The 24,198-nt window shown below is 42.5% G+C and overlaps 1 protein-coding gene across 1 annotated transcript; it reads right to left on the bottom strand.

Moving 5' to 3' along the window:
- appl1 (adaptor protein, phosphotyrosine interaction, PH domain and leucine zipper containing 1) lies at positions 1 to 23,528 on the bottom strand. The gene is made up of 22 exons (XM_022217835.2): positions 23,330 to 23,528; positions 19,259 to 19,357; positions 19,082 to 19,141; positions 15,421 to 15,492; positions 15,246 to 15,333; positions 14,920 to 14,961; positions 14,271 to 14,329; positions 13,142 to 13,288; positions 11,603 to 11,685; positions 11,274 to 11,435; positions 9,709 to 9,897; positions 9,578 to 9,620; positions 9,440 to 9,496; positions 7,233 to 7,324; positions 6,073 to 6,252; positions 5,551 to 5,603; positions 5,085 to 5,259; positions 4,964 to 5,000; positions 4,743 to 4,883; positions 4,614 to 4,664; positions 4,425 to 4,514; positions 1 to 3,690 (listed from the first exon to the last, which is right to left on the bottom strand). The coding sequence occupies exons 1-22, from the start codon at positions 23,381 to 23,383 to the stop codon at positions 3,538 to 3,540; spliced, it is 2,127 nt and encodes a 708-aa protein (XP_022073527.1). The 5' UTR covers positions 23,384 to 23,528; the 3' UTR covers positions 1 to 3,537.
- Between the last annotated feature and the right edge of the window lie 670 nt (positions 23,529 to 24,198).

Below are 24,198 nucleotides of genomic sequence, written 5' to 3' on the forward strand. Positions count from 1 at the left end.
TGGAGTTAGTGCTTTTATTTATCACTGAAAAGCCTTTTATTAATCATGACACTGGAACACCAAACATATTTACAGCTCAACATCGTTTTTCCTGCGTCAGTAAAGTGCAGCTCCATCAGCACGAGGTCTCCTCATCCTCCCAGAAAACACCAGAAAAACTAAATCATCATCAGTAACCGCTGATTTTAGGCCCTGGAGGCCGTGGCCTCTCCGTCTCCACACATCGCTGATCTAGAAAATGAATGCTTTCTACAGATAATCACCAGGAATCACTCTAGAAAAAGGCTAATCAACAACAAAAGAGAAAGGCCTCCAGATGAGTGGCCCACATACAGGTGCCTGGTAAACACTGATGTCAGGAGAAAGCAGCATCTTGGAGGAAGATGAGTCAGAAAAAAAGACTGTTCCTCAGTGTTCAGGAGACTGTAGAGACATTTGTGCTTTTGTTCACAGACCAACAGGGTCCTGATTCCCTGCAGGTATTCATTCTGTTGTAGAACGTTTAAAGTCCCGTGTTCTTTGGAGCATTCAGTGGATGTTCTGGATGCTGGACTTAGGATGGCCTCTTATGTCTCTATGACAACTGGAATCAACGTCTTTAACGGGGTGAGTTAAGGATCTTTAAAGTCCAGACTGAACACTGAAACAGTTTTTCTGTCCATACTGGTGCTCTTCTAGTGGGAGCGATGTACTCCAGCAAGTATTGGAAGTACATCTGAGTCTTCTGCAGTTTGAGACTCAGGTGGATATCTCCTAAAGGAAAGTCTTTTTAGTGCTAGAATCAGATCTTTTAGTTTGCTGCCTGTTGAATAACTGATAAATCCACATTACAGGCTGGTTGGAGATCAGCCGTGGAATGAGTTGCAGACTTTCTGTGACATCCTGATGTAGCCGAGGGTAAAACCCAGCTCTCACTGATCTAACAGCTGACTGGTTTAGACTCAACAATGGAACGGAAACTTTCCATTTTTGAGATTTAGATTTGTCTCATTTTAGAGGTTTATTCTTCAGTTGCACAAAAATATAAACGCGACACGTCTTCTCTTCTGACTGGATAAAAGGTTCAAAGTTGAATTTGTATCAGTGATGCCGGGGTGTCTGACTGGTTCTGTCTCCTGAGATGTCCACAAACCTCACTGAGACCTACAGGAAGACTGAGAGAACATCTATGACCTCATTTCCTCTCTGCTCTGTGACTGCATTCAACATCTGCTCTGCTGTAGAGACGCCAAGTGTCAGAACTACAAATACTTAAAGAACTGATAGAATTTAGTAGAACATGACTTACTGCATTCATATTTTAGTAAATGTAGGAACAATGGGAGATAGCCACTAGATTTGAGTCATGCAGGCTGTGATTGGACCGGTATTCAGAGGGGATCTGTTATTGGTCACCATGAACAGGAGGAATGACCACATCTGGCTACAGCTGGTTGTGTGACACTAAAAAAAAGGAGAACTTTCCTTTAATGTCGTCACCTGGAGAAGGACGACATTAGTTTTCACTGCAGAGCTCAACTCTCTGTAACCCGGGAGCAGCAGGGTTTGATCTCAGCGCTTTAATTCCTGATTACAGTTACTGGTGCAGGTTCAGTGTTTTCCAGCAGAGACCACGAGCAAGATGCATGAAATCACAAACATCCTTTAAAAGCTGCTTAAACATCACTACAGCCACAGACCTGCAGGAGCTACTGCTGGACACATCATGATCTGTGACAGGCCAAAGGATCACGGTGAAACGAGGTGAAGAAGTCCATTTGAACAGTATCTTACTAAACATGCAGCTGTTCTCTCAGCTTTCACCTTCAGTGGCTTTAATGTTGGTCAAACAGCAGCAGTTACACCCTATTATTATTATTATCTTTATCATTATTATTATTATACCCTCTTCATTACTCTGCCAAGGAACGCTCTGCAGAGTAATGAAGGGCTCCCAACGACTGATGTCTGTCTGTCTGTCAGCAACATTACTAAAAAACGGATTTGGATGAAATTTCCAGTGAAGCTCAGAAATGACTCAAGGACCAAGTGATCAGATTTTAGCAGTGATGCAGCTTATAGTCTGGATCCATGGATTTGTTAAAGATTTCTGTATCGTTGCCAGATAGCAGCACAACGTCACTGTAACCATGACAACCAGTGAACCATACATCAGCTGATTGTGATCCTACTACAGATCCACCTCTGAGGACTTATCCATCAGAAATGATCCAGTAACTGAGCATCCTTGGTGGAGTACTGCTCTCTCTGAGGCCTTTTCTTGTTGATGCTGTTTACATTCTGAAATACTAATTTCCTTTTAGCGCCTAGGCTACATTTTAGGTAGCTTTCCACTGCAGGAAATTTGTCTTTTTGATCCAACACCTTCAATCGCAGCGTTACCTTCCAGTGCAGCAGAATAATAACTAACAGGAGTCAGTGGACAGCTGTACGACAACGCAGGAACTCCACCAACAGAGGCTGTAGCCTGTAAAGGGAATTTTATGGTGAAACTGCTTTCATGATTTCAGTGAGATGACAGAAAAATGGTGTTAGCTGTCTTTTCCAAGTTTAGCCAGTCATGATGGGGACCCACATAGTAGCGTTACGGTACAACCTTTACCCCAAAAACAACCCTGGAAGACGTTCTACAGGGTCAGAACACGTGCAAAGATTTCAGTTCCTGCAGTACAAAAATGGCTTGATTTTAGAAGGTTTTGGGATATTTATTAGATTTTAAAATGGACTTCTGTAGGTTTTAAAAATACAAAGTCCCTAAATGTACAACGTGAGAACTGTTTTTCTGGATTGTGGTTAAATTTTTTGTGCACAAATCCCCCATAGAAGACATATGAGCCATGGAGCCATGTGGAACACAGCTTTACCACTGAGTATCATCCATTTCTGGACCATTTCTCCGTTCCCTCTAATCTGCTTTACATCCTCTCTGACCCACGCAAACAGCTGACGTGTCAGTCCTGGAGACGATAGGACGACTCATCTCTTTATAGCTTGAAATCACTCTGAAGAACTGATCTGCTCTGGTCTTTGATGGTAACACTGTGGACCGTTTTCTTCACTGTTTTATCATTCAACACTTTGTTTTTACCAGCAGAGGAACCAGCTGAGGCTGAGCTGACATCAGTCTCCGTGTGTTTTCTCCCACGTCTTCTTCATTATTCCTCACATGCTGCTCTGTTTTACGTCCTCCACCATCACCGTTTGCTCTTCTTATAAAATAAACATAAAAACAGTGACTTACAGGTTAATCTATATGTTTCTTGTCTTTTCTTTATAGTGGAGCTGGTCGGTACAAAAGCAGCGTTTTTACACACAGAATAAAAGTCTTTGACGAGGCGTTTCCTCCTCATGTAGTGAGGGTGCGTTAGGTTTATCCTCTGTTCTCAGAGCTTCCATCACCAGAGGAAGCACATGTTTTGTGGCCCCAGGCAGCCCGGGTGGGCGGGTGGGCGGTGGTGTTCCCTCCTCTGATCCCTGAGCTGTTGTCTTCCGGCTGGGACACGCCTGGGAGGCTAAACATGCATCCTCCGAGTGTCGTTAGGCTTCAGACTCACCCTGCTTCTTCCCCTCCTCCCCGGCGTCGCTGTCCTCTGATTGGCTGTTGCTCAGAACTAGGAACTGTCCATCAGGAGCGGGCGGGTTGGCGGGACGGCTGGAGGCGGCGATGAGGCGACTCTGCTCCTCCAGGTCCTGACAGAGGATAAAAACACTGAGGAGTTGTTTTGGAGCACGCTGACCCTCATCCTTTAGCTCCACATGAACCCTCCTCCTAAATAAAATGCAAATCCCCCATTTTGTCTGGAAATTTTGACACATTAAATTTCAATTTCATTTGATCATTTAATGCAATTAAAAATGCTTACTGCTCAATTTAAAATGTAAATTTAACCCTGTGAACCTAAAGCTAGGAATTATACAACAGAAAAAACTAAAGCTGAAAAAAACTGAAAACAACATGTACAACAGATAATAGCAATTCTGAGGACAATAATTTGTTTGTGAGACACAGCCTGCAGTTCAATCCAAAGTCCTGGATGCTCTCATGTGACTGCTGCTTAGAGTCACTGATGGTTTTTGTTTCTTCCTGACAAAACCTGAGCATCACACATTGTCAGTTTTATAGCTTCAGACTCTAATAAGGTGCAGTTTGGGCAATTTTTAAAAGATCCATCTGGTAAGTTATGTCATTTTGATGCAAAACAATACAGCAAAAATGTTTTTAAAAAGCTCTGCAGCTTTTCTGTGACAGGACTGATTTTGTTTTAGTCCAGTGACATCATAAACTGAGTATCTCTAAAGAGGCCATACTTTACAGTGAACTGATGCTTCATTTGCATTTTATCCAACAAACCATTTATGAATGAATCAAACAAACTGAAACAGGTGAGAGCAGGCTGAGGTTTGCTTTCAGGGTTTCATGTCACCTTCTCTATCTGCCGCTGCTTGCTCAGCTCTTCCTGCTGCTTCTCTTTGGCCTTGTCCTCCTCCTTCCTCTTCTCCACCGCTTTACGGTCCTGGTCAACAAAAACAAACACCTGAAGGAGCTGCCATCACTGCTGAGGCGTGAGGGACTGAACATCAGTGCGGAGTCACGGTAAAAAGCTCTGACTCACCATCTCTGAGTGGAAGGCTATCTGCTTGGCCAGACCGATGCTGTCACAGATCTGAAAGAGGTGAAGCAGACAGACGGTCACACAGACACAGCCGACTCACACAGACAAACTCATGAGCAGCATCTCAACCTTCTCTCCATCGTTGTTGGACTCAAAGATGTAGCAGACGGCCCGGCTGTCGCCCCGCCCGCCTGCTGGGTGCAGGACGAACCCAAACAGCCTCCTGTTGTCCTGATGGGACGAACACTGGACCACGCTGGACAGAGGGAACTGCAGGACGGAGGAGAGCTCCATGAGACAAGACTGACACTGAAACTGTCAGAAACGCGTGAGGAGAGGAACCTTCTTACCCTGAGGCGAGTGACTTGTGTCTGAGGATCAATGAGCCTAAAAACAGAAAGCATTCAGTGCATTTAAACATCAGAGCCGCTGACAGGAGCAGAGTGTCGTCATTTCATTAAACTGTCCTACTTGAGGCAGTCGCAGGTGACGAGCAGGTGCGACTCGGTCATCCTGAAGATGTTGTGGATGGCTCTGGCAGCCAGGATCTGCCTCATGGTCTCAGATATGACGTCCACCGACTCAGCGGTTCTCACCTCCATGGAGCCCAGGAAGCGAACGATGAAGAGCTGGTGGAGGATGGAGTCTGGAGCACAGGAAAGCAGGACGAGGCAAAAACACACATCTGCATGCTAGTTACTGTCATTACAGTTCTGATGTATATGAACACTGTTTCTATGTATTCAGGGCTGCTCAGTGGGGATCACGTCGCCTCACAGCTAAAACATCCCATTTTTCTGTCAGTTCTTTTGATCAGCCAGTTATGCATGACAGTTTTGAAAGCTTTTTATCCATTTATTTGTAACTGAAAGGACACTTGTAAGTGGACACAACAGCAAACATGAACAACTGTTTTCATTTTACCAACAGATAATACCTTCACTGTCCTCTGATGTGCCGTCTCCTGACTCTCCAAATGGATTACTCCTTCTGTGGAAACACATGCAGTCCACTTCAGGAGTCTGTACACGGATTTATATGATCAGAAACATGAGCAGAACCTCAAACTCATTTTTACTGGGACTCAAGTCAAAGCAGATCTAAAACAGACAGTACTTCACTTTCTAAAGCTCCTCTGTTAACGGACACATTTCATTCATCAGGATCATCAGTGCACTACTTGTTGGTTGAGGTGTTTTTTCAGCCGTCCACTGTCGATGTTATCAACGGCTTCAGTCTGTTCTCTGACTTGTTAGAGCAGAGAGCCTTCTAAACGGCTGCAGACGTTTCACAGGAACAAAACGGCTCACTGTTCATCCGGTATGGTTTCTACGTGGAAAACGGTTCTCTGCCTCCTCCACCGGTTACTAACAGCTGTGAGCACGTCACAGAATAAATAAGGAAAATGTCCAAATATAAATTCTATTCAACATGAGCCCTTTAAACCAACACCGCCTACCTGCCCGACTGTGCTGCCGTCTTGTTCTGCCCCAGGTTCTCCTCGCTGACGGGAGAAATGATGTCAAACTGGATGGGTGTTTCCGGGGCAACCAGTGCGTCCAATGAGAGCACAGAGAGAGCAGGCGACGGCTCAGAGCCCACGGAGCTGATGCTGCTCGCTCGGCCGCTACGCCCTTTACTGGAACCAGACGGAGAGAGATGACGGACAAATGAAACACGGCCGGCCAGCTGATAGGGAGGAGTGCAGGTTTTGTGTAGAAAGTATGTTCAGGTTAGTCAAAATGCAGCAGCTCAGCTCCTGACCGGTTCACATCAGTGGGACAATACTTTACCTGGCTGGTCGGTACAGAGTTAAACCTGAAAGCTCAAGCAGATTCTGGGTGTTTTTTCTTTACTATTTCCTCATTTTTACTCCCTCTGGGCTCATTTTTCACTGCAATATAAAGTCCTGCACCTCTATGGAAGAAGCCAGAGCACGAGTAAAAGCAGAGAGAAGCAGAACACAGAACGGCAAAAATCATGAAAAGGGGAAAAATAAAAGGTTATTTTCTGAGATTAAACACTTAACAACAGTTTTAAAAGCCTGCAATAAAAATGCACACACATTTTATCAAGAACTTACATCAGCACTGGTGGACTCTACAGACTATCAATGCTTTACTGCTTACATTTATTCCCAGTGCTCTGTGTGAACAACAGCCTGCAGTTCAGCCAACAGCTACTGGAATCTGTCAGCTTAGTCGCTGCTCAGGCACTAATGGCTTCACAGCTGCAGTTTTTTCTCACAAAATCTGGTGCAAACTGCTGATTTTCTATTGTAGAATGAAGAGATTTGGCTGAAATGTGACTAAACTATCCTACAGATGAGCAGTTCACAGAGATACGCTCTACTTCTACAGCTTCTGACTCTGGATTGTGGTGATTTTCTTTAAAAAAAAAAGCACATTTTGGGTCCACAGGGTTTACTATAAAAAGTCAGCTGATAGTTTATAAGATGTAGATCGGTGCCTAAGGCCATAACCTCAGTTAGAAAATGATTTTTACCCCTTAGTTTTTCTGCTTCAGATCCACTTTCTGTCTATCTGGGTGTACAGGCTGAAAGTCATCATCTGGATCTCTGTGAAAAGGAACAAACATGTCATTTATCATCAGTCCTACCTGCTGGGTCTCATGCTCTCATGTCTCTGCTGGAAGGACGGTGATGGCGTCACAGCCTCCAGAGCTGATTGGTTCACTCTGGCTGCCAGCTCCTGCCAATAGAAAGACAGTACTTTCAGCATCAACGATAGGCAAAGAGAACTCTCATGTTCTTTGCTTTTTAGTGCTCTAGTTTGTACTGTGCTGTTTCTACTGATTCCAGATGAAGATACAGTCCTAAAGTATGTGACACACTGGACAGACGGGAAAGCTCCACAGATTCAGTAAAATTTCATCTGGCCTGAAACAATGGATTTGTCATACATAAAAAGCTGTTCGTAGGACAAAAACTACCCATTAATCCTGTTTAATTGAGGAAAACAAGAAGAAGCCCAGGTTTATTTTCAGCACTGTGGCAGCCTGTGAAACTCCACAGTTTGTGATAAACCTCAGAGCACCATGATACACACAATCCAGCATGTGGAGGCATTGATCGGAGGCATTCATACACAACACATCACCATAATCAATAATTGGAAGAAAAGTTGACTCTACCAGTTTCTGTTTCACTCTAAAGGAAAAGCAAGACTTCTTTCTAAAATAAAATCCAAGTAAAAGCTTCAGTCTCTTTACAGTGTGTTGAATATGTGCCTTAAAGGACAGGTGGTCATCAGTTAAGAACTCCAGATATTTAAAGGTGGATACAAGTTCAGTCTGTTGGCCGCTGCTGGTAACGATGGCAGACTGACTTGATCTTGCTGATTTAGTTAGTGAAAAACATCAATTTTGTTTTATCAGTATTTAGAACAAGTTGCAATTGGCAAAGTTGTTCTAGCATTCTATTAAATGCATTCTGCAGGTGTACAAACACTTCTGCAGGCGTGGGTGCAGAGTAATATATGACTGTGTCATCAGCATAAAAGTGAAAGGTTGCATTAGGAATATTCAGTCCAATATTATTCATATACAAAGTAAATAACAAAGGCCCAAGTACTGAACCTTGGGGCACCCCCTTGTGGACAAACTGAGCCTCAGAAGAAACACCGTCTAGCTGCACAGCCTGGGTTCTGTCTTCAAGATAATTTGTGAACCATCTCACTGCATGTGCTGAAAACCCAACTGCTGTAAGGCGCTCAGTCAGAATACCATGGTCCACGGTATCAAAGGCCTTAGAGAAGTCAATAAAAAGAGAAAGACAGCACTGCTTATTATCTAAGGCTTCAATTATGTCATTTATAACATTCAAGGTTGCAGTGGTAGTACTGTGTTTTTTACGAAATCCTGACTGGGAATTCGATAGAATAGAATTACTGGCCAGGTATTCTTTTATTTGTTCACTGACAAGGAATTCAAATACCTTAGCCAGAACAGACAGTTTTGAAATAGGCCTATAATTATTTTTATAATAGTTGGATCTCCTCCTTTCAAAAGGGGGACAACAAATGCAGATTTCCAGATTCTTGGAATCACATTGGTCAACAGGTTAAGATTAAAAATGTAACACAAAGGAGCGGCTACAATTTCAGATGCCAGTTTTAAAAAGCGAGTTGTCAAGGTTGTCTGGTCCTGGTGCTTTTTTAGGATCAAGGCCTTTGAGTGCTTTAGCAATCTCAGATATAGAAAAAGGTGTAAAATTAACAGACTGTACATTACCAGGGGTCTTATTAACTGGTGGAGTGTCATTCGAGGCCTTTCCCTAAGTATGGGTTGTTTAGAGGGGTTTCTGGAGTTAAACAAGAACCCAGAGGAAATAAAATGTTTGTTAAAACAATTTAAAATCTCAGTTCTGTCAGTTACTCTGCTGCCATCAATCAGCATCCTAGAAGGAAGACTGACTAGGTTAGAAGAAGACAACAAGGATTTTATTGTTTAGGAGTGCATCCTTATGGATGAGACTGAATGAAGCTGTGAGCAACGATAACGGTAAACTCACCTGCAGATCAACGACAAAACGGATTGTTGAAGTAATACCACATACCCAGTGTCCTTAAAGGGACTTTAAAGACAGCTAGGAAGGCCTTGTTGTTCCCCGGCAGTACAGAACAGTTTGTACTTCAGCATATTTTTAGCATATTGCAGCTCAGGTGGTCTAAGAGGAAACTCGACTTCTGGACATCCTCTTGGTGCCGTTTTTAGAAGAATCTATTAACAGTCTTTGACACTGGAAGGATGTGATGGTTTAAGGGGTCAGAAGGACAACAATCATTGAGAAAAATAACGCCACAGACCTCTGCATTTTCACTCAGATAGATCCTCTTGGAGATGTTGTTGATGGTGGCAATCCACTGTTGGATGAAGCATGGCAGAGTCAGCAGAGCAAACAGCAGTTAACACAGAACAGAAGCTACTACAGAACAACATTTCACCTCCTCACAGTCCTTCCTGCTCTCTGCCTGCAGCGTCACCACTCTGGAAGAAAGAGAAAAAGTGTTCTTCACACCAGGAAAACCTGCAGACAGTGAGAGGACGGTATAGTAAGGAAGAGAAGCTCTCTCACTTTTTGCCGTCGAAGGAAGTGACCTGAAAGCAGAACCTGCGGTCGTCGCAGTCCACCGCCATGACGGAGCAGTTGTCCAGGTCCGTGACCAGCCCTCCTGCCACCTCACCTCGGCCCTGGTGCATCAGGTTTCCACCCTGCGTGAAGAAGTACTGACGCTCCCATGACGACGACACCAGGCCGGTCTTACTAGCAGACAGACAGAGAACTAATTCAGCGTGTTTACGACTAAAGATCCAACCTTCCAACTTCTGCTCCACTTTACCACCAGATAACATCAACTCAACAGACCACAAACAGTGCAGCAAGTCAGCTTTAAAATAAGACAAACACTTCATGGAGTGGGTTTCAGAACAGTGACTGCAGCATGTTCTAGACAGAGAACACAGCGAGGACAGAACATTGTACGATTATAGCTTTGGGTTCATTAAAAGACAGTTCTGTTTCATGATCAGCCTCAGCTGTCTTTTATTTGTGCCATTTATCAAACTATAAGAACCAGCAGCAGGAACACTGGTATTAATTAGAGGACAGGGAGGATTCTGCATAACTGTGGTTATCTCATTTACATAAACACCCCAAGTCAACCTTTTCCTTTAAAATGCTCTGATGACACAATAACACGGAACAAGGAGAGGACAGGAGGTCCTGATTATCGCAGCAGTGCTAAAGAAAACAGCTTAATGTGGTACTAATTAGTAACAGTAACTGTAATAACGGTAATAAGTGTTCTAGTACAGCTGCAGATCAAAAATAAGTTCAGGAATAAAACACCTAAAAATGTGCTGAGCCAGTGGATGAAAACTGGTGTGAATAAGTGGTGAAGCGTCACAGACAGGAATCATCTCTGAGCCACGGGGAAACACAGGGGAGCTTTACTTTAGTGTCTGCTGATTGTTCTGGAGCTGAGCAGCCTCTGAGTCACAGCTTACAAAGGACCACATTCATGCCCAGCTGAGGGGAATGAAAACACAGAAGTACAACAGTTGTGGGGTGAGCACAGCGAGGGCCTTTGTGTCGGCTCTGCAGGCTGGGAGTGAGACGCTGAATCTACGATCAACTACTGTCTGTAGGAAGCTCTCTGTGGAGCTAAAGATGTTCTCTATCCACTCCACATTCAAATCCTGGAGTAAGGTGTGGGTGTGCTTTTTTTTAATGATTTCACTTCAATTAAAACACCCTGAACCGTCTCTGATCAGGGACCGAACAGCCGGACCAATCACAGATGTGTGAGCAGCATTCAGCCTACAATGCAGGAGCAGAGATGGAAGAAATAGTTGTGGTGGAATGTTTGCATGCAGGGACCTCAGCATGACATTAAAATGTAGAATTCTTTCTAAAGGTGACATTTTCAGCACGTAGGTTTCTGCTTGGAGGTTGTGCATTAGTCCAATACTGTTTAACGATTTACATTTGAACCACCTCACTGTGAGCTTGTTAGCCACCACTCACATGCACAAAGTACTAAAATGCAATCTATAAACTTATTTTTATGCGTTACATGTAAAATTCATGGAACAGACTGTGAATAAATGACAGTAAATGTGGGCGTGTTTGCGTCCTACTTGCGGATGTGCAGGTAGCCCTGTTTCCTGGTCAGGCTGCGACACACACTGGAGTAGGCGGGGTCAGGGTCACATGGTGCATACAGCGGGTCACATGACCTCTCCATCTGCTGGATGGTCTGCTGCATCTGCCCCACCTCCTCCTCCATCTCCCGACGAACACTGAACAAACAGACAGGTTCATCAAACGTGTCTCCAGCTGCACATTTCTTCACATGTCCAGGAACACAACATTTCTCCAACACCAAAACAGTTTAAAAACACTAAAAGTGAAAAAAGGTTCTTTTAGAGCACTTTTCAGATGAAGGAGGTGGGTGTGAGGATCGTACTTCTGGACGCTGGTGCCGATAGTTCCCAGGAAGTCTTCCCACTGCTGGGTGAGATTCTCTGAGCCCAGCTTGAAGAAACTGATCTGCAAACACCAGAAACAGAGAAAAAATCATCAGAGGGCTGTTATGAAGCAAGATCAACGGGTTAGTGAGGTATGTAGAGCTTAAAGCTGGATGAAGGTGGCAGACGACCATGAGGACCTCTGCAGCACAGCTGGCCTGATGTGTTCAGAGTCTGTCTCCTTTTTACCATTTCATATCCTGACCATCCCCTACCAGCTGAGGACATGCGTTCCATCTTCAAACCTGCTGAACTGTACATCAGGAATAGCACTGAATGAAGCTGTGTGAATGAACACTCTCACATACTGTATGTGTTGTGTTGCCATGGAAACCCACACGTAGTCAGTTGATGATGCAGGAAATACATGTAGCCCAAAGAAAAATATTAATATTTGTTCATGCAAAACAGGTAAATAATAAATAGAGAGTTAAAAGTGTATTAAAAAGTGGTTAAATACATAGTTTGTGTTTACAACAGTTCATGAGAACGTTTAACATTGTTATATGTATTTTATTTCATTTATTTTGGAAAAGGAAATGCTAAATGTATGTGGGCTCAAATGCACTTTAAGTGAATTGGTTCCCGTGAAGAGCATGCAGTGAGGACATGTATGAGGTGTGTGTGCATGTGGAGAGACAGGAGAGTCCTGAAAGTGAGAAGCCATACAGAATATTTAAAGGTGTTTCTAGTTTGTGCAGTTACTTTACTACCCAAAACTGATATTAAGTCGAGTTACCCTAAGTAGAGTTAAAGAACTGCCTAGTTCACTGGTAGACAGGCTACATCCATGAATAGGTTTTTCTGTTTGGTTCTAATTTGACGCTCAGTCAGGTTTACTGTGCTGGAGCTGCAGCTGAAAGAACACTGATTACAAAACTGATACTGGATATAGAGGCTGTGTTCACCCAGAGCACATTAGAGACCAGCGTAATACAAAGAAGAAACAGTAAAATATCTGCAGCATGTTAAGCTATTTTCAGGCGCACTGGGACAAGTTCTCTACATAATGATTCCATGTTTTCAGTTTATGTTAAACAATTCAATAAAAGTACATTTCCATTTTTCTTTTATTATGATCTATTGCATTATAACTTTGTTAGAGGTTTGCTATAATTCTCCATGGCTCTGCTGTTTCCATAGAGGTGCAAGATTCTGTACTGTGGTGAAAAATGAACCCAGAGTGAGAAACAAACATGACAGAAACAAAAAAACTGTCCAGATGCTGCTTGTGGTTTAGAGGACTAAGCATCCAACATCAGCACCACTTCAGTCTCCTTGTCTTTACTAACAGTGATGCTCATTTCTTTCTGCTGTTGCACTGAAGCACATGATCCTGTACCGTTATACAGTGAAGCAGACTGCAGCCTAAAGCAGCATAAAGCATTAGTTTGTAGATGTGGGTCCTGGTCCAGATCAGGTGTTTGTGTTGTTGAGCTCAGCTGTAGTGTGCAGTGAGTGGACTGCTGTGAGAGTACCTGAGCCTGCATGTAGCCCAGCAGTGGCTCCAGCAGAGCCGTCTTCTTCTTGTACTGCAGCGTGTTCAGAGAGCAGAAGTAGTGCATCATGGTCTGGTGCTGCTTCTTCCTGGAGGTGTACACGTCCTCCACCACCTCTGCCCGCAGCTGAACACACAACACTCTGCTCTTATTTCAGCAACACAGCAACACAATCGCTCACCACAAACATCATTTGAGTCAGATAATGGGACCTTTCACTCTAATGTAACGCCTTCCTGTCAGGAAGCTGCTGGGCTGGAAACCTGAACCTTTGCTGCAGACAGGACCAAAGTTTTTTAACACTTGTCCCTCATAAATGCATCCCCACAAACTCATCACTTCCTTTCAGTTCTCTTATATTATGCTAATAGTTTTGCCAACATGATGGCTTCACATCTCTGCAAAACGAGGCCACAAAAGGTTTTTAGGTGTGAAGATAAGATGGGTGTGGTCCTAGAATGTACTGGTGTGGTGCTCAGTGTGCACGGTGTTGTCTACTTCTCACAGAAATAAACTGAAATCTGTGTAATAATCCAAAAACTGAAGCACAGTTAATGGATGAATCCAAAACCAGCTTACATGATCTAAAAGTTGGTAATGCTTTTTACTTTACAGATGGATTTATGACTGTAATTTGGAAGAATTGGAGGAAAAATACAGACGTTTGTTTCTATGTGTTTGGAACAGTCAGTAAAGGTAAAGGCAATGAGTCTGTTACATTATCAGACATTTTTTCTACAATTTGATGAACAAAACATTTGATTATGCTCGAGAAAATGAAACTCCAATGAGCAAAAGTCTCAGTTCTTATCATGTTCAGGCTGGTGGATTTTATCTGTAGCTAAACCACTCTGATGGGCACCAAAACCTCTAAAAACGAGAGTAAACTGAGCATACAGAATGTGAGGATTGTCTACAGACAGCTGACTGGATCCTTTCATTTAGTCTCTGCTTATCAACTCAACACAAATAACTTCAAGTTTCAAAGTTGTTTGAGGGAAGAAGCTGGGAAAAGATCAAAATTATGGAGATTAACCAGGAAAGTTCCTGTTTTAATAGTGAAGTAATAAATAACAGATCTGATGTGAGGCGTTGCTGAGGCTGTTACCTTGTCGTTGTCCCTTTTCTTGGACAGACGACTGTATCTGTTAATGGCTGTGTCGTGATCTGAGGACAGAGACACACAAACAGACTGATTTAAAGGATAAACATATTTGTTTCTTATGAAAACAAAACACTCTGTCAGTTAAAACTAATAAAGCACAACTAAAGCTTAATAAACAAAGAAGTCCTACTGACACAGATTGTCTTCATTTGAATAAGGACAGCTTGTCCTCATATATGTATTAACACAAACAGAAAGATTAGCAATAACAATGTTAATCGACAAACTATTCTAATAAATAACTGCATAAAAATAATAAAGATTTTTTCTTGGAGTTTCTCAGATGTTGGATTTATTCATTTTTCATCATGATTCTGAGCTGAATCCTTTAATGTTTTTGACAAGTGGTCCAGAGACATTCACTGACCTCATAGAAGCAAAAAAACAAAACAAAACACAAAAAACAAGCAAATTCATAGAATATTCTAAAACATGACTCATTTCTAACCTTTGGGCAATTCAGGTTTGTAATTCCATCCTATGGAACTTCCGGACGGTCGTATTTTAGCTGATTTCTTAAAACTGAATGCACTAATTAATGGCTTTGAAAAAAATGACGCATTGATAGAGATTGTGAGCTTGATGAACTCACCATCACTGGATATCTGGAAGACTTCTTTAAGGGTGAGGATCTCTGGAGACACACAAAGTGAACTGCATGTTACAATACATGTGATATTTTGCTTGTTTATCTGGTTGATATTTAATCAGAATCTCTGTATTCTACATGTCTTGATCAAAAATGTGCCCCTAATGAGGCTGAATTAAAGCAAAGCCTGCAACAAGGTTTCAAACTGAAACGTAAAATGTGCTGGAACATGTCGGGGCATCACAGTTTGGCTGTGCTGTAGTGTTTGTGCATCGCCAGCCTCCGTCTCTGTCAGCTGCTAAAGAGACAACAAACAACGCGTGGCCTGCCTTTCAGGTCTCTCTCCTTAAACTGAGTGATGGGAAACATCATGGCGTCTGCGAGCTGGGTGGACAGAACAGCATGACAGGAGCTCAGCTGGAAGGAGAAAGAGAAGAGAAGGTCACCATGAAGCAGCTCCATGAGCAGAGAACAGCACATAGTGTTATCTGTGTTCTCTCTCACCTCATCAATGACTTTTGCAAACTGCTGCAGGGTCGAGCTCATCACCTCGTCATCGCCCCCTAGAGGAAAACGCTGCCGACAACAGGAACAACATGGGTGTATCAGAGGAAACAGCATCAGTACCTTTTAGCTGAACATTGACCTGAGTGTGTTGTATGAGCCGTTTTGATCCCCTGACCTACAAACATGTCCTGTTCTGGACCAAAGTGTCAGACAGACAGACTAACATACAAGCAGAGCTGTGTAAAGGAACACATGAGGCTAGTGGCTGGTGCTGGGAGATGAGACTGATGGAGGACATCTAATGCTTCAGTGGCTATAGTGCTTTAGTTGTTACACTGCAGATGGTTGGAATCCGGTGGCAGCTGCTGCTATAATTCATTATACTTTAAGGTCTGTGGCTGCTGAGATAAGTCTTCTGACCAACATTAGTTGTAACGCAAAACTGCACAGTGGAGTAGTGGTTAGCACCGTTGCCTTATATATACATCCCCGGCTCATGTCCCGGCCTTCCTGGGATCTTTCTGCATGGAGTCTCCATGTTCTCCTGTACATGTGTGGCTTTTCTCCAGGTTCTCCAGCTTCCTCCCACAGTCCACAAACATGCTGAGGTTAACTGGTGATTCTAAACTGTCTGTAGGTATGAATGTGAGTGTGAGTGTTTGTCTCCATGTGTAGCCCTGTGACAGACTGTTACCTGTCCAGGTGTCCCTTGCCTTCACCCTCAGTCAGCTGGATAGACTCCAGTGACCCTGATGAGGACTAATCGGTGTATAGATGATGGATGGAAAGTTGTACCACAGCTGATGCTATAAGGCTGGAGACTGGTCTTGAACAGCCAGTGACTCGCATTGAAAGTCTGCAGCTAGTCCCAGACAGCCATGACTTTTATTATTCCATATGTTCATACTGAACTGGGAAAAAAGGCTTTTGTTTATTCTGCACTTTCTGCCTGGAATATGTAGCAGAAAAACTGGAAACTGAGTAAACCTCATTGAGTGCTTTTAAATCCAAATTGTGAGTTCTTGAGGCTGATTCCACAACATGGACTTGTTTATCATAACCTGCTTGTACATTTATTTATTTCCTTCTTTGTTTTTTCTTCATATTTTAATTGCATTTTAACTGCGTAATTTTATAACTGTGTTTTGTATTTGCTGCTGCCTGTCTTGGCCAGGACTCTCTTGCAAAAGAGGTTCTTAATCTCAGCGGGATTTCTCCTGGTTTAATAACAGGCTAAGTCTTTTGGCCAGCATTATAACACTGGTGGCTAATGCTTGAGCTTGGCAGCTAATGCTATATCACTGATAGTTAATGCTATATCACTGATAGTTAATGCTATATCACTGATAGTTAATGCTATATCACTGATAGCTAATGCTATATCACTGATAGTTAATGCTATATCACTGATAGCTAATGCTATATCACTGATAGTTAATGCTATATCACTGATAGTTAATGCTATATCACTGATAGTTAATGCTATATCACTGATAGTTAATGCTATATCACTGATAGCTAATGCTATATCACTGATAGTTAATGCTATATCACTGATAGCTAATGCTATATCACTGATAGCTAATGCTATATCACTGATAGCTAATGCTATATCACTGATAGTTAATGCTATATCACTGATAGTTAATGCTATATCACTGATAGCTAATGCTATATCACTGATAGTTAATGCTATATCACTGATAGCTAATGCTATATCACTGATAGTTAATGCTATATCACTGATAGCTAATGCTATATCACTGATAGCTAATGCTATATCACTGATAGTTAATGCTGTATCACTGATAGCTAATGCTATATCACTGATAGCTAATGCTATATCACTGATAGTTAATGCTATATCACTGATAGCTAATGCTATATCACTGATAGTTAATGCTATATCACTGATAGTTAATGCTATATCACTGATAGCTAATGCTATATCACTGATAGTTAATGCTATATCACTGATAGTTAATGCTATATCACTGATAGTGAATGCTATAAGACTGGTGGCTAATTCTAAAAGGCTGGTGGCTAGTATTACAAAGCCAACGGTTAGTTTTATGAAGCTGTAGCCAGAGTAAGAAAGGTGTGGTGTTTATTGTTCTTTATTTAGCCCGTGGCTAGTGATATAAAACCAGCGTATTAAACGCTATAATACCAGCTAATGTCATAAGCTTTTGAGCTAATTACTTGGGTCACAAAAGTGATGGGTCACAGGATGGATGGGTACTGTTCTAGGGTTGAAGGCTAGTGCTAAATGCACCACATTAGACTGAAAATAACTTCAGGTCTTCTTTTTGAATGTACAGAGTGTAAAAATAGTTTCTCCACAGAGTAAACTATCATGAACGGTCAGTAGCCTTATTGTTGCTCAGCTAGTGTGTTTAGTTCCATCAGTTCAACCTGCAGGAGTTTCTGGAGGCTCTTGTGACACGTTTTGAGTAAAAGTCAATCCAAAGAGTCTCCGGATGCCTTACTGCAGAAACACACTGTGGACTGATTCATCTGTCAAGCTGCCAAGAAAGACAGCTGTCACAAAAAGGTGTAAAAATATCTGACAGGTGTGAGTACATTACTGGGAAAATACAGTGACATGAGATTCACGTGATACTTTCATGGTATTAATGCATAATTTTGTTTTGCTGCATTAGATTAAAGCCTTAAGTGGAAGACAGTTCAATGACCGATCATTTTATAAAACCATAAAAGAACAGAGAAACTTCTAGCATCCTCAGACTCTGCTGTCTTTTCACTTTGAGATTGATTTGAACATTTTACTGATTTCTTCAGAAGTTTGTCACAGCCAGGCTCCAGCTCATGTTCCAGAGATACTCTTCAAACTTGTGAAGTGCCATAGTTGCTCAAAGGAGACCGTTTTTCCTGTTCCTGTGTCTAAATTCAAACCAGAGCACTGAACCTTTACTGTCAGAGCACACCACGTTATTCTGGTGAATGTCTTCTTCAAGCTAATATTTTTGCTGCATATGTGACACTTTGTTATGTATTTTAATCCCTTATGAACTGATTTAGTTTCTATTTTTATTATTTGCTGCGCTTTGGAACACAGATTTTGAAAGTGCTGCTAAAGTAAGCATTGAACTATCACTCTAAAGCAGAATGATAACAGAATGACACTGATCCAGCTGGTCTTCTCACTGGTTTTAACAGACGACATCACTATTGTGGCTTCACTTCATCAGCTCCCTGTCTGTTTTAGAATTGATTTTAAGATTGTACTGATCACTTTTAACTCGACTTTGGAACGACCTGCTGAGGAGATAAGGCTTGCTGAATAAGTAGATTCTTTTAAATCACTTCTTAAAACCCACTTTTATAGACTCGTCTTCCAGTAAAGTTCTCTTTTATCACCCTCTGCCTTTTCATCCCTTTTACAATGTTCACTGCTTGTAGTCCCTCTGTCTAACCTCCTAATCTTAATCTATTTCTTTCATTTTCTCTTCAGCTTCTCTTGTGTGATGTCATCCTTTAAACCAGCTTTTACTTGGCCATCCATTCCGTACATTTTTGTCATTTTCTACGTTCTACCTGTCAAAGCACTTTGTGGATGTTCTTCTTGAAGTTGCTGTACAAATAAAGCTCTTATTATATTATTGCAGAGTTTAACAGGTTGGTCGCTGAGCTCTACCTGTTTGTCGTACTCTTTTAGCAGTCTGGAGGTCAGGTGAGTCGCAGCGCTGAGCTCGTTCTGAAAAAGAAAACAGCAGCACTGAGCAGCTGGAGGCACACAATCTAATCCACAGACACTGCAGAACAACAGTCTGCAAACATCTGTAGCAACACGGGCATCTGTCTGTGTGAGTACCTGTGCATCATAGATCCTCTGCATGGCCTGATACAGCTGTGTGCAGTAGTTGGAGATGGCTGCAGTGTCCTCCTCAAACACCCCCAGCAGAGAGCGAGTCTACACACACAAAACAACAACAACGTTAGTGTTAATCACTTCCTTTAAATCACTGATAGAAACTAATGGCTCTAAATGATCCTCAGTTCGACTACCAGAAGTCAGTCCCACATGCATTCACACTGTAGGAATGTGAACATTTTCACCAGGTTCAACTGGAACTTATTAAAACATTTACTATTCATTTTACTATTTCCCCTATTTTGCTAAATTACAAGTAATAACTACCGTAGTAAAATCACAGGAAACAGTTTACATAAACCTTAAAAAAATATTGTGTACAACATCTGGCCTTAAAGGGGAACTTTGTTTTTTTTCAACCTGGGGTCTGTTTTCAAGTCATTTCATACATGTGAGTGATGGAGAAATTAATTTTCAACATAGCTCCAGTATTTAGCCAGGCAGGCAGCTTAGCAGCTCAGCTAGCAGCTCAGCTAGCGAAAAGTATGGGGCAATTATCCCCCCGCGTCAAAGTCCGCCCTAACGTGCTTTTTGCCCCACACTGACCGGCTCAGATAGTCTCAATGAGTGTCCCACAACATACTACAGATGAGAAGTGAACGAAAACCTCCACATTACCTGGCGATCGCTCTTTGTTGTGGTCTGTATCCAAATCTCAGGACGCTAGAACGCAAATCTTGTTCCGAAATCACACGATAGCTCGCACCAAATCTATTGCAATTTCGGAATGAGATTTGCTTTCTAGAGTTTTCGTTCACTTCTCATCTCTAGTATGTTGTGGGACACTCGTTGAGACTATCTGAGCCGGTCAGTGTGGGGGGGGAAAAAGCAAATTAGGGCGGACTTTGACGCGGGGGGGGGGGGGGGGGGGGGGGGGCAAGTTGCCCCATACTTTTCACTAGCTGAGCTGCTAGCTGAGCTGCTAAGCTGCCTGCCTGGCTAAATACTGAAGCTATGTCAAAAAAATTCATTTCTCCATCACTCACATGTATGAAATGACATGAAAACAGACCCCAGGTTGAAAAAAACGAAGTTCCCCTTTAAAATAGCATCTTTTTCTTCTCCTGTAGCTAAATTCTCAAAAATGTAAATGTTCTGCAGATATTTGCTGTTATTTGAAAGAACATCTGTGTATATTAAGGATTCAAAAATATGATATTTTACAGATTTTCACATTTTTTCTTGAAGATAATATAATATAAAAAGAAAAGCAATTATTTATACATAGAAAGAACTGCACCCCAAAACTGTGCATAAAAAATACTGTTTTTGACCATGTGTGACTGTAAAAGTATATAGTTTCACAATATTTAAATATGACAGAAAAATAGAATTATTTTACACACATTTGCTGTAGAAGTTCACAGCTTTTACATTTTTTTTAATGTGTTGCTTTTTATTTTTAGCATTTTTTTGCCTAACATTTTCAAATTGTGCTTTTCTAGCATGTTTTGTAAAAGGAATGAGCTGGTGTAATGGAGAGCAGTGAATATAAGAAGTAAAAAAGCAACGCCACGCTGCTACTGCAAATGATTCAGGACAAGGATGCCAGCAGAAAACTGATAATCATTTACGTTATTATGTGTATTTGAGCACTCAGTGATTCTCACATGACAGCTGTGCAACAGAGCTCTGAATCTTTAATTTATTTAAACATGATATTCTAGAAGTGCACTTATGTCTGGGACTGTCCCATAATCAAGCAAAAGTGGAAATCAGTTTAGTTTTTGGCCAAATCAAAGTGAAATTAAGTTACTGATAGAATATTTGCGGTAATAAATGCGAGTGGACTAACCTACACTGGCAGTCAATAGAAACTTTGAGACCATATTTTTCAACATAATTTTTATTTTGAAGCCCAAACTGTATTTTCTTCATATGAATCATTTGTTTAGCATATCGGCATACAGAAACAAAAATCTAAAGTTTGAAGAATGATTTCAAAATAAAGAATTTCACAAAAGAAAACGGGAACGGCCAAACACAAAGTCACAACAGCCAATACCGAGTACGGCCTCCATCTGCTTGGATGCAGGCAGCAATCCGTCGGCGCATGCTTTGGACCAGGCTTCTGATTGTGGGTTGGGAACAGCCCATACGCCTGGATACATCACTGTAGCTCAAAGCGGCCTCCACCATACCCAGTGCCCGGAGACGTTGTTCATGTGATAGACGCGGCATGATGCTGTTCACTGGACTAACAATGGGGGCCTTTTTTGGGCCTTTATATAGGCCTTCAAACCCATTCTCACATTGTGCAGATACTCACTGAGTACTGCTTGGTGTGCATTTGGTTCACTTTTGCAAAGTGACCAACCCATGTGCAATGAATCATGACAAAATGACAACTCATCATTATCATGGGGCGGCATGGCTCAGTGGGTAGAGCGGCCGTCTTGTAACTAGAAGGTTGCCGGTTCGATCCTCAGCCCGTCGTGCTCATGTCGAAGTGTCCCTAAGCAACACACCTAACCCTTAATTGCTCCTGGTGGGTCGTGGTTAGCGCCTTGCATGGCAGCTTCCGCCATCAGTGTGTGAATGTGTGTGTGACGTATCCTGTAAATGCTTTGGATACCTTGCAGGTCTAGTAAAGCGCTATATAAATACAGACCATTTACCATCTCAACTACCAGGGCACTAGATCATCAGTAAATCCACAATGAATCATTACAAACCCCCTACAAGTAGAATTCTGCCTACATTTCTACCTCAAAGTTTCTATTGACTGTCAGTATATGTTGTGTGAGAGCGTTGTAAAACAGACTTGGAAGCAAATACAGGAACATGTTTATGCATCATCAGCTGAATACATGCAAACAGTTTGCTTCAGTGGCATTACTAAAAAACAGGTCTGCAAATACAACATGTTCCTCAGCTGTGTCACACATCTGGACAGCTGTGTCCCAGGTAGAGCAGGGCTGTCCACTAATGACAGGTAGGACGGTTCAAACTCTGATCTTGCTGCATATTAAGCTGTCTTTGGGAAAGACACTGAACCTGAAGCTGTTTCAGTGTCAGGTGAGCATCGTGCATTTCAGTGTGTGACTGAAGGGGGAACAGTGCAGAGCTCTGAGGATCACTGAGGTCAAAAAGCACCGTATCAAATCCATTGCCCACTAACAGAAGATAGAGTCAGAAAAATGACTGGTGACTCTTTCCTCCTGTGGAGCAGCTTGGCTGTGCAGCATCCTCATGATCTGACAGGTTAAAAAGAGCCACCTTCATCAAAACTCTGGCTTCACTCTCAACATGCCTCGCTCACCCCTTCATTGTACTTTGTGGTACACAAAGTACTGCATTCACGGCTCTAATGATGCTGCATGTTGGTACAGAATATACCTGTTAAACTTGATCACCCACATGACTGGATAGGAAATCCACAATGACTCATATGCTTCTATTGTTTTATGACACTTGTCCCTGATTAGCAGAGGCAAACTGAGAGCAAATGAACTGAACTTCAACATCCAAACACCTTTTACTAGAACCTGGACATTCCAGTGCATCACACTCAGGCCACACCCAAATTAGTGATGTCACAGCAGGTGTTGTGATGCAGAAAACACCTGAGCAGGGTGTGTGTCTCCCATCTGAAGCAATGCAGTGGCACCTGACTGGCTGAGTGATATTTACATTTCACTGTAGCAGACAGTGGCAGGATGACTTGGTGGCTAGGGAAGCAGCCTGCTAACTACTGCTAAACAGGGCTGATCTCAGTGCTAACCACCGCTGGGTGGTCTGGTACTTAGCTCAGGCGTCTTGGCGGAAACTTCCAACAGCTGATCGGTATAGCTGTCACCTTAAAACCCGCAGCACAGCTGGTGTAACCGTTCCTAGCTGTCCGCCTGACAGCTGTGGTTAGCGGGGCCCTTAGTGGTTAGCATGCTGCTAAAATCTGTATTCTCTCCGTTTGATGTTGGCAAACACTTCCCCTACAAAGACAGCTAGCCTAGCCTGGATGTGGCTAACGTTAGCATGCTAGCTGTAGCCTCTAGGGAGGAGAGCCGTTACCTGCGGACTGTCCTCCAGCGTCTCCTCTATCGGTAGCTTTTCTATTCCGGGCATAGCTGCGGCTGGAGCGTTGATCGGTGCGAATCGACGGACAAAACGCAGAGCAAACGGGTCCGACAACTCCCACTCAAGATTTCTTAGCTACACGAATTCACAACACCCCAAAACCGCTCCTCCCCATTCCACAAGTTCCGCCCTCTATGTGGATCCTGATTGGACCGATGACACTTCCATGAATTCGATTGGCTTCTTATTTAAAGGGGAATGGCGCCATGTTGGCTCTGACCAGTGTCGCCCTTTCGTTGCAGCCGTGTTCAACTCAGAGCCGTAATGGCGACCAGTCTGCTGAGTTTACTTCTTGTTTAGGGTCTGTGCATGAAGTATAATTCGTTGTTTTTGCTCACGCTGTACAAAGAAAACACTCATTTTCGGGTGTATTTCCTATTTCACTGACGTATGGGGTGAAAAGCAATTTTGCACAACACAGCGACCGCTTTCCCCTTATCCAAGTTGCACAATGAAAATTGAAAAAAGGAAGTCCAGAGCCTTCAAAATAAAAGCATGTCGTTTCGAATGATGCGTATGAGACGGCGTAGTTTAAGGTTGAAGAAATAAAAAAGCACAGCAATATCCTACATAATTAACATAAGTCGTAACTAATATGCCAGCAGTGTCCCACGCTATTGACATCAGAAGACATCCGACAGGATCAATAAAACTAGCTAGCTGTGGTGGCTAATTACCAGCCATAGTGCTAAATATTTTTTTTGCAGCTAATGTGAAATGTGGGGCCAGCGTGTTATTTTTATGCTTAACCACAAGGTGGGGCATCATCATTAATACCCAATAAGAGGGCAGGTGATCAGCAG

This window comes from Acanthochromis polyacanthus, chromosome 5 (genome assembly GCF_021347895.1).
Source record: "Acanthochromis polyacanthus isolate Apoly-LR-REF ecotype Palm Island chromosome 5, KAUST_Apoly_ChrSc, whole genome shotgun sequence".
Classification (NCBI taxonomy): Eukaryota; Metazoa; Chordata; class Actinopteri; family Pomacentridae; genus Acanthochromis; species Acanthochromis polyacanthus.